Below are 16,120 nucleotides of genomic sequence, written 5' to 3'. Positions count from 1 at the left end.
AGACAGCTCCTGCAACATAGGAATAAATGAAATAAAAAGAAAATGACATTGTTGGAACTGCAAGTGGAACGAATGCGACTCTGTCACATTGAATAACTTACGAATGAGACTGACTTGTAGGAGCCATGTTGAAAGGCAACATTTCAAGCAATATTCTTGTCATAGAAGTGACTATACCAAGGAGATGGTCTCCTGGCATGTAATAGTTCCATGGTTTTTTCTCATCCTGGATCTCAAAATTCAGTGGGCATTTCATTCTAAGCTTCCCAGAGACTCCCTGAGACACCAAAACCATCAGAAGCAGAATATCCATAGTTTATAGAGCCAAACCCTTTGTTTCTAAAGAAAAGTGGAAAGAAGAATTAGAAGAATTCAAAACATTTCCACTTTCCTGATTCAGATAGGCAAACCAATCTTCACCTGGAAAGGAGAGAAAGGCATGATCTGAAGCACAATCTGCAGCTGTCCCAAAACTTGAGCCATACAGTGTAACCTGAGGCATTTATCCTTTTCTGATGCAAGATCATTTCACGTTGCTTCAGTCTGATGTTACATCAATGACAGTCAGTACAGTAGTAGCAGATGAAGTCTGAAAATCCAGGACGGTGATAATTACAGTGAGAAACAACTTCTCCTCTGGGGATCTTGAAGTTCTTCCAAGACTCCATGTGAAAAGGGTCAGCTGGAGAATAGCATTTAAGCAAAAAGTTACAAATACATCCCTGGGGTTGTTGTGGTCCTTCCTGTCGGGACATGTCCAGAAAGTGATGATGGAGGAAAACAGTTCGTCACCCAAGGAATTGACTTCTGCTGTCCTTCCTCAGGGTGCCTTGTCTTCAGAGGCTGTGTGAAAGGTCACCCAAAGTTACAAAAGTTGATTAAACTCTACATTGATGACACAACTCTAGACCTTCCTGTCTTCTAATGCAAAGGAGGCTATACGTATCCTTGAACCCTCCCTAATGTTAAGAGTAGGTTCTTTCTGTGCTTTTCCTTTCAATGAGATCTCCCTACAGTAATCCTAAATTGGAGCTGATTTTAAAATACTTTGTGACTGAATTGAAATTTCATTTTTCATCTGTTCTACAAATATCAATGTTTGGATAAAAGAGAACCAAGAGTCCAGGAATTGACAGCCTACCGCAGAGAACTTGGACACATGGTCAAGAACTTCTAAGATTTTCAACATTTCCATTGGTCTACTAGATGTTCACAGATCTATTTCTTGATATTTTTTTTCCAGTATCTCCCCAGGTCAGGCTGACTGGTCTGTGATTTCCAAAGTCTGTGTCCTCCCCCACTTTTTTATTTCAAGACGGGAACTTCATCAGCTCTTTTCCAATTCCCTGTAATTCAGGATTTTTGAAAAACGTGATACAATGTTTATGAGATAACATCTGCCAGCTCCTTTAAAGCTCTGGGATGTAAATCATCAGGTCCCAGTGATTTAATATTCGTCAACATCTGATAGGTGTTCTCTATACATTTTCTTGCTTATTTCAATTTTTCTTTCTAGGCCCGTGTTGGCGAACCTTTGGAATTTGTGCCAGAAGTGGCATGCAGATCCATGCCGCATGGGACACACGGCCTTACTGGCTCCTCTCCCATGTTCCTGTGCACACATGTATGCCGGTCAGCTGGCCTTCGCATGCATGGGAGTGCCAAAATCTGGAAGAGCAGCATTCTGTTGTGCATCCGTGCGCCGCTACCCGAACTTCCAGGTTTCCATCGTATGCAAGTGCGATGACCATCTGTTTGTTGGGCACGCATCTGTGCTGGAAACTGGAAGCTTGGGTGCTGGCACGCACATGCGCGATGGAAAGCTGCTCTTCCGGGTTTTGGTGCTCCTGTGTGCATGAAGGCCAGCGAGGCCACGCGGTCCAGGTGGGATGGTTTTGTGTGCCATTTCCAGCACTCAGGTAGTACGCGGTGATGTAAAAGGTTAGCCATCACTGTTCTAGGCTGTCTTTTACACTTAGGCTTTTGGTAGGTTGGGCTACAGTTTCTTTTTGTGTGAAGACTGATGCAAAGAATAGGTTAAGCAGTTCTGCTTTCTCTTCACTGCCTGTTACTTCCTTGCCATCTTCTCTCTTTAGTGGACTGACTGTTTCCTGACTTTTTCTTGTTATTTATGTTAGGGAATGGCTATTGCCTAAATGGTTGGGTTCGCAATATATATAAACCAGCAATGCATGTTTGCAGTCAAAATGTAATGTATAGCTTTAAGACTGTAATGTTGTATTGCATCATACTGTATTCTGATTGGCTAGCTCTGTAGACAATGTACTTAAGAGGAAGCTTGAATCATGGCTTATTTTTTCTTATTATATTATTATTGCTACCTCTGCTCCTCTCTGCCTGTTCTCTCTGCATGATCACTGCTTGATCATTGCTACTTGTTTTTTTCTACTGTTTTACTGACAGTTTTACAGCTGTACTTGTTCCTGTTTGCAACTCCAAAAAGAACTGTTTTACTGCATATAACTGGTAAGAAGACTTTGTTCTTGGAATATCCCTGGATTGACAATTTTATTATCTTTATCTATGTATGACCTGGATTGTTTATTGGACTTGCTTTGCTTTTTCCTAAAAGTAAAAGAATATCACAACTCAGTGTGTCTGTATTGTGCAATACTTATTCACAATCACTCTCAGCGGTTTTCTTATGTGCACAACCTTGCTATGCAAGGGTTACTCTGTGCATGTTCCTTAACAATTTATACATTGAAAAAACTTTTTTTTTTATTATCTTTGACTTTTGTTGCAAGTCTTTGTTCATTCTGAGCCTTTGCTTTCCTGACCACATCTTTGCAGATTCAGGCTATCTGCTGATATTCTGCCTTAGTTATGTGTCCCTCTTTCCATTTTTTAACTTACCTTTTTTGTCTTTCAGTTTATCAGAGAGATCTTTGCACAACCATGCTGGCTTCTTCTTGGATTTCTTGTTTTTCTTTTTCAGTGGTATTGTGTTGGACTGGGTTTTTATGATCATATTTTTCAGGGTTTCCCATGTTTCATACATTTTTTTTTCCCTTTAGGATCTTTATCCGTGAAATTTTACTTAGTCTCTCTCTGAGTTTGTTAAAATCAACACTTTTAAAGTTTAAGATGCTGGTTGGATTATATTGAATTCTAGTATGATTAAATGAAGAATGAATGTATAATGCTCTTATAGAGAATCCACCTACTACTGGAAAGATCTCTAATTTCTTTAGGCCATCCAAGATCAGCCAGGATCTCCAACCTTCCCCAATGCCCACCTTTGCAATCTTAATGACAATTTCAATGATGTTTAATTAATTCAATTTATATGCCACCCCTCTCCGAAGACTCAGTTCATGTTCAGCCACTTTCCGCTTTTATTACACAATTTGCAGATGGAGCATTTCATTTTTCCGATTTCAAATGGCAATTGTCAGAGGAAGGCTAAACAACATGGCCACAGAAAGAAGATTTTGACTCTACCACAAATGGGGATTAAAGGAATCTTGTTGCTAAAAAAACCTAAAATAATGGAATTTAGCCCTCCATAATTTTTTGGCATATCAACAAGATCCCATTGCACAAATGTCATGTTTCAAAAACCTGGATGTGGCATCCTGGGCCTCAATAGGCTAAGAGCATTAGAGAGATATGCTTCTTTGAGAATTCAAAAAAAAACTGAGTGGACAGCTCAGAATTTTATTGATCAAGATTGGGGACATTATCTTCTAAACACTCTTTAATTATTTCAAGCAAAATCATTGGCCCCCTTATGTATGGAGAGGAATTTGGATCAACTTCAAGGTGTGGAACTATTGAGCCTTAAAATTCCTCTGCCTCACATTTCTACATTTCTTCTGGTTGTCATTTGCTCCTTTGTATTCAGCTCTGGCCTCAGGATGATAATGTAGCACTTGGGGATGAAGATGCAGCCAAGCAGACCTGCACTGGAGGACAAGATGGAGAAGACCTGCACAGCCACCATGTATTTCTCTTTGGTGCTCAGGTAGGTCGGCACAAAACTCACCCAGACACTGCAGAAGAGGAGCATGCTGAAGGTGATCAGTTTAGCTTCATTGAACGTCCCAGGGAGATTTCTGGCCAGGAAAGCCACCGTGAAGCAGATGGCAGCCAGGATGCCCATGTAGCATAAGCTGATGTAGAACATGACAACAGAACCTTCATTGCATTGCAGGATTATTTCTCCAGGCTGGGCGTGGAGGTCAGAGTCAGGGAAAGGGGGAGAAACTCCTAGCCAGATGGAGCAGATGATAATTTGGACAGCAGAAGAAGAAAGGATGATGGAGTTGGCCAAGCTCTTCCCCAACCATCTCTTCACTTGGTTTCCTGGTTTTGTTGCTAGGAAAGCCAACACCACCATGATCGTTTTAGCCAGGAGAGAAGAAATGGCAACTGAGAAGACAATGCTGAACACTGCTTGTTGGAGAAGGCAGGTGGCTTTCCTTGGTTGACCAATGAAGAAAAAGGAGGACAAGAAGCAAAGCAAGAGAGAGACCAGGAGGATGTAGGAGAGGTCCCGATTGTTGGCTCTGACAATGGGAGTTTCTCGGTATTTAATGAATATAATTAAAAAAAGGGCTGTGGTTAAGAACAAGAATAGAGCAAAAGACACAAGGATGATGCCCAGATTTTCTTCATAAGACAGGAAGGTTATAATTTTGGAAATACATTGGACTCGGTCCTCATTTGGATATTGATCAGGTGGACACTTGGTGCATTTTTCTGTATCTGAGAATACCAAAAGGATTATTTTTTAAAAAAAACCTCTCCATTTACATTTTGAGAAGAAGCTTCTTGGGACAACAGCTCTTACCAGAACATTTTCCCAAATGCATGTTTTAACATTTCCTCAGAATAAAGTTAATCAGAACACCATTTTTGAATATATCAATATATATCTGAGATCTATGGAATTTGAGCAAATTTTAGGAACTGTAGGATTTCATATTTAATGTGGAGAATCTCCATAAGAAGCTATAGTATTAGAGGTTAATAATGAATCAGTTAATCTTCCTAGTTACACTTCCTGAATCCTGCAATCTGGCAATTCTTAATATACTGGATTCAGAATATTTCTATCTTGTGAGATCTGGTAAACTAGCAGAGAAAACTAGTTCTGCAAATAATCTGGAATGGCTATCGGGAGCATTGGTAATTTTTTACATTTACATTTTATTTGATTTATATACCGCCCTACTCCTGAAGGACTCAGAATGGTGAACAGGCACAAGATAAAACACATAGAATACAAAAATGTAAGAGCAGAAGTAAAATTAAATTAAATCAATTTAGCCCAAGACAAATTTAAAACCCCAGGTTAAGAACAAATTAAAATTTACATTAAAATTTACATTAAAAAGAGAATGGGAGAGGTTAGGCCAGACCAGCCTGGTGAAATAAAAAGGTCTTGAGAGTGCGGCGGAAGTGCGTAGATCCGGGATCCTCCGTATCTCCGGGGGGAGCTCGTTCCAGATAGTAGGTGCCCCAACAGAGAAGGCTCTCCCCCTGGGGGCCGCCAGATGACATTGTTTGGCCGACGGAGGAGTCCCTCTCTGTGAGAGTGTACCGGCCAGTGGGAGGCTGTTTGTGGAAGCAGGCGGTCCCGTAAATAACCAGGCCCTAAGCCATGGAGCACTCTAAAGTTGGTAACCAAAACCTTGAAGCGCACCCGGAAGACCACAGAGAGCCAGTGCAGCTCACGCAGGAGAGGTGTTACATGGGAGCGCCACGTCGCTCCCATAACCACCCGCGCGGCCACACTCTGTACCAGTTGGAGCCTCCGGGTGCTCCTCAAGGGGAGCCCCATGTAGAGAATATGGATGGGATAAGAGCTATCCATAATTTAACACAACAGAAATTGTGAATCAGTGATACCTTCCCTAATGAATATATTACAATAATTCTTCCAATAATTATCCTAACATAAATCTTCAAACTTGCACTTTCATGAAAATATTTTGGATGAGTCCACTACCACAAAACTGCCCTCCCCCTCCTTTTTTTTTTTTTTTTTTGGTGTGACCCACCTTCCTGAGTGGAGATGGTCCCCTCTGGGCAAGGAATGCAGTTATAGCAGCAAACTGGTTCTCCTTCTCGAGACTGCTTGACAAACCCAGGACGACAGTTTTCCACACATTGGGACCGAGGCAGAGTCTAAGCAGGAAAACAAGGAATGCCAAAGAAAACTCTATAACTAGCAGCAAATAGTTGCAAGAGATAAAACTGCTGACAGATTCTTCATTTAGCTCGTCCCTTTTGCTTTTGCAATGTCTCATTGATATAAAGGACTTTTCTACTTAATAAAGTTAGGAAGGATGGAATTAAGAAAAGTTTTAAGCATTAAATGATAACCAGTAGTTTCCTTTTCCTGCCTGTATTAAAATTTATTCCTCCATTCTTCATATATCCATTTTAAAGTATGATGAAGTATTCGCGTTGCATTATAGAATCAAATTTCTTCTAAAATATTTAGAGCAGGACTCAAGCTATTCTCCAAAACACCTGAGGGCAGGACAAGAAGCAATGGATGGAAACTAATCAAGGAGAGAAGTACCTGGAAGTAAGGAGAAATTTCCTCACAGTTAGAACAATTAATCCTCTCCTGCGCGAGCTGCATTGGCTTCCTGTGGACTTCTGGGTGTGCTTCAAGGTGTTGGTAATCACCTTTAAAGCGCTCCATGGCTTAGGACCGGGGTACTTACGGGACCGCCTTCTGCCACCAATTGCCTCCCACCGGCCAGTTCACTCCCACAGAGAGGGCCTCCTCAGGGTGCCGTCGGCCAGACAATGTCGGCTGGCAGCCCCCAGGGGGAGAGCCTTCTCTGTGGTGGCACCTATCCTCTGGAACAATCTACCCCCAGAGATACGAGTGATCCCAGACCTCCGGACTTTTTGTTGGGCCCTTAAAACCTACTTCTTTCAGTTAGCCAAGCTGTCCTGATTTTATGGTGGGTTTTTAAAATTTGAAATTGGTTTTAAATTGAAATGTTTTAAATTATGGGCCAAATTTATTTAATTATTTTAAATCTATTTTAACTTTTGTGTACAAATGTTTTACTTTGGCTGTTCACCACCATGAGTCCGAAAGGAGAAAGGCGGTATAGAAATCTAACAAATAAATAAAATAAAATAAAATAAAATAAATAAATAATCAGTGGAATGACTTGCCTCCAAAGCTGTGGCTGCTCCAACACTGAAAGTTTTTAAGAAGAAGTTGGACAACCATTTTTCTGAAATGGTATAGGATTTCCTGACTAAGCGGGGGCTGGACTAGAAGACCTCCAAGGTCCCTTCCAACTCTAAATTTTTAAAAGTTTTTTTTAATTCAATTTATGAAAATATAATAAAACTGTGAAGAAGAAAGAAGCTTATCACTGTGCAAAGGTTTCTTTAAGACTACATAAAACATTTCAAAGCTGCTCCCCTTTGAAAGTAGTCTAAAATATTCTCCCTTAAGATATATAAAAAAAGGTCCTTACAAGTAGAAGTGTCAACCTAAAAAGAGAGGGCCTTTGTTTATTTTCTTTAATTTCTTTGGCTGCCATCTTAGTCATGTGAGAATAAAACCAAGTGCCTAGTGTCTGAACTCTAGTTAGATGACAGAGATCATGAAAACAGGAGACTATTTGTAACTCAGGGTTGGAATGAAGGCGGGGTGAAATGTAAAATTTGTTACTACCGGTTCTGTGGGCATGGCTTGGTTGGGAGAGGTAATTTGACCGGGTGGGCGTGGCCAACTTTTTTTTTTTTTAATTTTCAAAGCATTTTTTCTGCAAATGCAAAAAAATGCTTTGAAAAGCCTCTGCCGATCAGGAACACAGCTGAGATCGTCAGACTCTTTTCAAAGAATTTTTTAACCACCTCTTCCACTGAAGAGGTTGCAGAAAAAAATGCTTTAAAAGTCTCTCTGATGATCCCAGCTGAGTTGCCTAATCGTTTTAAAAAATGCTTTGAAAAGTCTCTCTGACAATCAGGCAACTCAGCTGGGATCGTCAGAGAAACTTTTAAAGCATTTTTTTTCTGCAACCTCTTCAGTAGAAGAAGTGGTTTAAAAAAATGCTTTGAAAAGGCTCTGACGATCCCAGCTGAGCCACGCGATCGTCAGAGGCTTTTTTTTTTTTACTTTTAAAAGCATTTTTTCGGCGGAAGAAGTTGTAGAAAAAATGCTTTTAAAAGTTAAAAAAAAACCTCTGATGATCGTGCGGCTCAGCTGGGCATGGGGGGCGGGGCAGGAATTTTTGCTACCAGGTCTCCGAACCATCCGCCGCCATCGCTACCAGTTCGGGCGATCTGGTCTGAACCAGGAGCATTTCACCCCTGAATGAAGGCTCTTTGGTGCTCTCTGAGCTTGCTTTTGTTCTTTCAGACATTTCATTACCTAAAGTAGGTAACATCCAGGGGTGGGCTGCTGGGGGTTTGCAGGCGTTCAGGAGAACCTCTAGATAAGAGTCTGTGCAGTTCGGAGAACCCCCAAATCCCACTCCTAGCTGGCCCTGCCCACCCCGCCTCACCCCTCCCAAGAGTCCCCACTTGGCCTGTTTTGGATGCAGGTAAGTGCAGGGTACATGCGGAGCCTTAGGGAGGGTGAAAAATGGGCCTACCAGAAGTTCGGAAAGGCCAGAAACAGGCCTCCAGAGGGCCTCCAGAGCCTGGGGAGGCCGTTTTCACTCTCCTGGAGGCTCAAGGAAAGCCTCTGGAGCGCAGGGAGGGCAAAAACACCACCACCACCTCCGCCATGGTGCAGGAGGCCAACTAGGCCACGCCCACCATGGTCACACCCACCCAGCAACTGGGCAGAGAACCCCTTGCTAAAATTTTTGAAGCCCACTTCTGATAACATCATCGGTGCGAAACATGTCCCTCAAAAGGTTGAGCACCTTTTGCTGCTGGAGTATGAGTATGACTCTTTGTTGGAAAAGATTATTTCTAAGGTCCAGGTAGACATCCAAGACATCTTTTTGTAGAAGAACTACAATTAGGTGACACCAGCTGGCATGGAAAGACAGAGCCACATTTATTATTAGGTAAAACTGGAGTCCCATTTCTGCTCAGCAAGACTTAATGTACTGATGCCTTCTAAGCAGTCTAAGAAGACTGAGATTTCTACTCCTCACATTCAATTCTCAGTGAAGGTCAACTTGGTGAATTGACTTGGCCAACTTTTAATGGGTGCTTAGTCATTTGGAGCTAGAGGATGGACACCAATATTTCTCCTACCATGTTGAGCAATGTTAGCAATAACAGAGTATCTTTATTGACCGTAAAGGTCTGCCTTTCAAAACTCCCCAGTTGCTCGTCACTGGGATCCAATAAGGGAAGAAGCACCCAACTGATGATGTTCAGATCTGCTGTTACATCTCCATTTTGATCCAAGTACAATTTCCAATGGGAAATATTGCAAAACTCATTCTTCTCCAGAAAGGGATGGAGCTAGAATACAAACATCCAGGAATTTTAAAAGGAGAACATTTATTTTCTCATCCCAGGTGGTCTTTTCACATTCAAAACTTTCATCTACAGTTGTCAAACTTGCAAAAATTGTGAGTTGGGAGAACAAGCGCTACCACTTTCTTTAAAAAGTGAAAAAGGCTCAGATAAATTGGTCAATCAGATACTGAAAATATATATATATACTGCCAAAATATAATTGACCAAATTTGTCTATCAAAGGAAACATTTTGGAACACAAATAAATTGAAAAAAAGAAACAAATAATGAGATTCTTCATAAATGCCTTGGAAAAAACAAGAAAGCATGGAGTTCTCAAGAAGAAATTGGCCAGGCTAATTTTCTCCCAAGTAGACCAGATGGGAAAAATGACCACATGAGCTAATTCTACATTATGGTAAGGGTAGATTAAGAGACTCTTATACGTTTTATAGTACAAATCTCCCACCAACACTTTTTACAGTCTGAAAAATTAAAAGGCTACTTAATGTGTGTGTGTGTGTATTGTTTTACACTGACACAATATTAGCAACTCAAGGTTGCTAAGATATCGAACAGATTTTCTTCTTTCTATTTTCTCCACAAAAACAACCAGGGGTGAAATTCAGCAGGTTCTGACAAGTTCTGGCGAACCGGTAGTGGAAATTTTGAGTAGTTTGGAAAACCGGCAAATACCACCTCTGGCTGGCCCCAGAGTGGAAAGGGAATGGAGATTTTGCAATATCCTTCCCCCAGGAGTGGGGAGGGAATGGGGATTTTGCAGTACCTTTCCCCTGGAGTGAAGTGGGAATGGAGATTTTGTAGTATCCTTCCCCTGCCATGCCCACCAAGCCACCCACACAGAACCAGTAGTAAAAAAAAATTGGATTTCACCACTGCTCTGACCAACTGGCATGGAAAGACAGACCCACATTTATTATCAGGTAAATTTGGAGCCTCTTTTCTGCTCAGCAAGACTTAATATAGGTCACAATCATGATAAACAATATCATTCCAGGGTTATCAGAAGAAATGCCCTCTTACAAGCCAGAACCCAAATCTAAAGAATATTTCCTTTCAAATTGTCCCTTGTAATTCCAATATCAGGAATGGCTTTTCTATGAATCATAGTCATGTTTCAGTCTTCCACTGTTTCTAAGTCAGGTCATTATCTCACATTATGATTCCAGGTGAGCTGAATGCTTTGGACCTCCTTCCACTGAGCTGATGGCCTAATGATCTATCCCAATGGGGTGAAAGGAAACCACCAATAATACTGGTCACAACATTATGGCCACCATGTTACTATGGAGCTTCCCTTTCAATGGACACTGTCCCCAGCCACAACAATCTTTTAAAAGTAAAAAAAAAAAAAGTTGGCCACACCCACCCAGTCACATTCCCCTCCCCCACCAAGCCACACCCACAGAACTGGTAGTAACAAATTTTACATTTCACCACTGCTCCTCTCCCTCTGCTTTAGAGTTTCACGGATCCTGGTAGGGACCTCATACCTGCCATGGCTGCAGCCTTGGAGCCCCTAACTTCTCTTGGCCTTTCTTGCTTCTCCTCCTGGATCTGGAGGAATATGCAGTGTTCAAGGCGTAGACCAGAGTCTTAACAACACTGTGTAAATGGAGGTGAAATGGGATCCATATAATCCTCCATTCCTTTTCAGGCTCAAGTGGCATTTTCTGGGTGCATCTTTTCCGACCTTTGACAGAAAAAATGTGCTTTGAAAAAGAACAGTGAAAACATTGGTCTTCAAATTTCCCAAGGAGTTTGGTTCCAAAAGTATCATCTGTTGCCCCCTTTTCCCCCTGAAAAGCAAAAGTCCAAATAGTATGCACATATTTGTAAAGTCTCTCCCGTCTCGTTATCAAATGCTCAATGGTTCCCATGATCCAGACTTTCCGTTCAATGGGTCCTGGCATTTCTTCAAATGTTAAATGGAAAGAAAGAATTCTGTCCCAAATGTCAGTATATTCTACGTAGTGAACAAAGGCATTGACTTGTCTCCACTTAGAGACGGAATCCATGAGAGGTGTTGAATGTCCAGTCACTGAGAAACGTTGCAACATAACAACACAAATTCCACTCCTGACAAGCCTAGGAGTAAAAGTCTTCATGAAATTCTCTCCCTTCTCCGTGTCTGAAGTAAAGAGACCAATCAAGGTCCACCTGAAATGGAGGAGCAGTTGGACAATTGCTGGATACATAATCCCTTCTTTGGGGAGCATCCCATGGAAAAAAGGGAATTGACTTTTATCATTCAGAGCCTCTGAAACAATTGCATCACTGATCTGAAAAAAGCAATGAAGAATGCTATGCTATATTTGAGGTCAGATCAAGTCCAAAATATTAGATTTTAATAAATCCAACTTGCTTCTCAAGTTGGATTTATTAGAATAATTTATTGTTGATTACTCATTAAACCATATCAAGGTACAGAATCTTAACAAGACTGTACATAAAAATAAAATAAAAACAAGTTAAAAGAATAAGAATAAATAATGTATGTAGATAGATAGATGATAGATAGATAGATAGATAGATAGATAGATAGATAGATAGATAGATAGATAGATAAATAGATAGATAGATAGACAGATAGATCGAATAAGGATCACAATAGATCCTTGGTAGTACAGTGGTTTAAAGCACCCTGTTATTAACACAGCTGCCTGCAATTACTGCAGGTTCGAATCTTACCAGGCTCAAGGTTGACTCAACCTTCCATCCTTTCTAAGGCAGGTAAATTGAGGACCCAGTTTGTGGGGGCAATAAGCTGACTTTGTATAAATATACAAAAGTATGAAGGCTATTGCTTAACACATTGTAAGCCGCCCTGAGTCTCCGGAGAAGGGCGGCATATAAATCAAATTTAAAAAAAAAAAAGATAATTGATCTATTGTAAAAGGGATTTAGTTAAACCTTCCATTACTATGCATTGTGTACAACTGCCCAAATCTTGCTCAAGTAAATATCATGCTATTAGGTTTGAACATTTTTGCATTAAAATTGGTAATTTGGACGGAGGGTCCATTTGTAGCAACGTATCCATTTCATTGGGATGCAATGAAGGCTTAATGACACTGGATCTGGCAACCAAAAGTGGACAACAGTCTGATGGTTCAATCCCTGGTAGCACCGTGGGATGGGGTGAGCTCCTGTCACTCACCTCTAGCTCCTGATCTTTAGGCATATGTACTTCAGGATTCTAGTCAAAATGGTCAAACACTCCAGTGCTTCAATCCCTGGAAGTACCATGGGATGAACTCCTGTCATTCACCTCTAGTTCCTGATCCTTAGACATATGTAGTTCAGGATCCTTCATTAATCCTGGTAAGTCATTAATGTGTACACTGAATAAAAATGAAGCAAGTATTCACCATTGTTTTACACCTTGGTAAACATTGATCCTTCTTTTTAAGCCTCCATTGAGCCCAACTGGACTCTCAAATAAATGCTTGTAGAAAGGGCTTTGATCAGAGCCAACAGCCTCAGTTACATTTCAAGGAAAACCAATTTCCTCCCTAATAGTTCTCTCTTTACTGTGTCAAATGCTGTATGTACTTATAAAGGCAAAAAAAAAAAAAAACATTGCTTCCATTGATTGACATTTTTTGTAATTGGATGGTTTAAGACAAAACAATTGTCAATAGTGAATCTACTCTGTCTAAAACTTGATTGTTCTTCTGTAAAGACTGCACTTTTCATTTACTCACTCTCAACTCTCCTCAAGAGAAAATCAGCAAAATTTGAGTCACAACATCTATAAGAATAATGGGTCAGTAATTGCAAAGTTCCTTTTTATTTCTTCTTCACAAATACGAACTATTGTTGCCATCTTCCACCAAACTGGATATAGTAGATATTGGTGATATCTATCAATATCCTCTCGGGGGCTCCATTTATCACCAACTCTTTTATGATGAATTTGATCATGACTATATTAGGATGAAAAATAGTTGACACGTTGGATAATGTGCTTGTAACTTTTTTTAATAAAGTGGTTAATGCTCGGGTCCATAAGTCATGTATGTTTTCTGAAATTAGGTAAGATAATCATTGGAATTATTTCATGAATCATGGATTTGTTCACCATGGAAATATTATTTTGTACAAAGTTTCCCTTCAAAGCTGCACCTTCCTTTTTTTTACTGAAGACTTTTTTGATTAGATATAGAGCATCTCCTCACCTTCAGAAATGTGGAGAAGAAGTTCCCAAAGCAATAGGAATAGTGTCATGAGAGGATAGGACTGTTTACCCCACCCTCCCCATTGTGTATCTCAATCCACAGTCATGATACCTCTAAAGGCCATGGCGAAAAGCAGTTCTGGAATTCTATGGACAAAATAAGGGTAAAAGTAAAAGATTCCTCTATCCAGAGGAACCAGAGTTGTCAAAGATGCTTCCCTGATTTCTGTGAGCAGTACAACTATAAACTGAAGCATACAGAACCCTGATACCTTCTCACCGAAGTGGTACCTATTTATCTACTCGTGTTCACATGCTTTCAATTGGCAGGAGCTGGGACAAGGTTAGGAGCTCACTCCATTGCATAGAACTTGGGTCTCCAGCACCCAATCTTCCAGTCAGCAAGCCCAACATCCACCGCACTCCTTGTAGGGAAAATATAGTTAGATATATTTATTTTATTTATTTATTTCTCAAGTACATATTAGATAATATATATAAGCATGTATTGAATACTTAAAATGAATACAAATAAAGGGAACATTAGGACAGGGACAGTAGGCACGCTGGTGCTCATTCACTATATATATATATGCCTCATTCACTGCAATCCCAGACACTTTGCCAGATACAGAAACACACACAAACCTGTGGAACTTTGTGGGAGTGTACTAATGTTGACATCTGGATGGAGATGTCCCTCTTAGCTCCATCAACAAGAGCCAAAAGGTTTTCCTTCCTTCCACAGCTGTAGTTGGGAACATTGGCTTCTCCAGAAGAGAGCATGTCCATCAAGGCTTCTGAAGTACCAAGAGCATCGACATAGTTGTCATGGATGTTGTAGCCTAGTGTGAGATTGTGCAGAAGCTGGGAGTTCTTGTTGATCATTTGGATGACGAAAATCATGATTCGCAGTTTAAAATTATTTACCTTACTGTAAAAAATGTTCAGGTTGTTATCATCATCAACAGAAACAATTTTTTTTTCAATTTAATCCTCTTTGTTGCCACAAGCCTACTGAGTCTTAAGGTAATAAAGATCCAAAGTAGTGGTGAAATCCTACCAGTTCACACCGGTTCGGGTGAACCGATAGTGATAAAAGCCACCGGTTCAGCGAACTGGTAGTAAAAACAGGTACCGGTTGGTCCGAACCGGTATTTCCGATGATCAGCTGTGCTGGCGATATATATTTGCTAGAAAGCAGGAAATCTAAATAGTGCAGCACAGGTGTCCCCCCCGCCTTGCTGTTCTATTTACCTTGTTAAGCATCCTTTTTCCATGTGAAGCACGCATTTGGTGCACACTGCCCATGCCTACGCAGTATGCATTCGTCGTGCACCACACATGCACATGCACCGAACCGGTGGCAAACTGCGGAGGATTTCACCACTGATCCAAAGCCAAGGGCAAATGATAACCACCCATGATGATATATATATTTTATGAGCATTGAGAAGATGGGATGGAGATAGTCTTCCACCACAGTTAAGACTCACAAATACACCATTATTTGTAACAGATCTAATTTTCCTTTGCCCAGTAACCTGTGCTTAAAATCATTCAATCATTAAAGTCACAACCAATGTAACATGAAGAGGTTGTTTCCTTAGTGACCCAGAAAAGCAACAGTAGAAAGTCTAGAGAAAAGAAGGAATGGGGGGAACATGATAGCAGTATTCCAGTATTTGAGAGGCTGCCACAAAGAGGAGGGAGTCAATTTATTTTCCAAAGTACCAGTAATTTAAATATGGAAAAGGGCTGAGCAGAGGCATCTATAACCTTTTCAATCATTAGTTTAAACCAACTTCAGGATTCAAGTGATGAGCTCAGTATTGGATGGGAATGGATAAATAATCTGGATTTATTTGTCTCATAGTTGGGTATGAGTCTATTGCACAAAAGAGGAAAGCCATAGAAATCAAAACAATTCAAGACATTAGATCCTACAACATAGGAATAAATGAAATAAAAAGAAAACAAGAGCGTTAGAACTTCAAGTGGAGGGAATGCGACTCCGTCACATTGTATAACTTACGAATGAGACTGACTCGTAGGAGCCATGTTGAAAGGCAACATTTCAAGCGATATTCTTGTCATAGAGGTGACTATACCAATCAGATGGTCTCCTGGCATGTAATAGTTCCATGGCTTTTTCCCATCCCAGATCTCGAAATTCAGTGGGCATTTCATTCTAAGCTTCCCAGAGACTCCCTGAGACACCAACACCATCAGAAGCATGAAATCCATAATTTATAGGGCTGAATCAATCCCCTTTCTGTTTCTAAAGAAAAGAGGAAAGAAGGATTAGAAGAATTCAAAACACCAGTTAACTAATCTTCACCTGGAAAGGAGAGAAGGGCACAGTCTGAAGCACAATCTGTGCTTGTCCCAAAACTTGTGCCATACAGTGTGATCTGAGGCATTTATCCTTTTCTGATACAAGATCATTTCATGTTGCTTCAGTCTGATGTTTATATCAAAGGCAGGATA

The 16,120-nt window shown here is 40.6% G+C and overlaps 1 protein-coding gene across 1 annotated transcript; it reads right to left on the bottom strand.

The window, feature by feature from the left end:
- Window positions 1–3,820: 3,820 nt before the first annotated feature.
- On the bottom strand, window positions 3,821–15,874 carry LOC139309782 (vomeronasal type-2 receptor 26-like). The gene is made up of 6 exons (XM_070933989.1): window positions 15,673–15,874; window positions 14,279–14,574; window positions 10,944–11,732; window positions 9,220–9,432; window positions 6,030–6,156; window positions 3,821–4,731 (listed from the first exon to the last, which is right to left on the bottom strand). The coding sequence occupies exons 1-6, from the start codon at window positions 15,866–15,868 to the stop codon at window positions 3,821–3,823; spliced, it is 2,532 nt and encodes an 843-aa protein (XP_070790090.1). The 5' UTR covers window positions 15,869–15,874.
- Window positions 15,875–16,120: the final 246 nt, after the last annotated feature.

This window comes from Pituophis catenifer, unplaced genomic scaffold (assembly GCF_029215685.1).
Source record: "Pituophis catenifer annectens isolate HBS135680 unplaced genomic scaffold, rPitCat1.0.hap2 SCAF_2, whole genome shotgun sequence".
In the NCBI taxonomy this organism is placed as follows: Eukaryota; Metazoa; Chordata; class Lepidosauria; order Squamata; family Colubridae; genus Pituophis; species Pituophis catenifer.
Note: the sequence above shows the minus strand (reverse complement) of the source record. Positions and strands in the feature narration are given on the sequence as shown.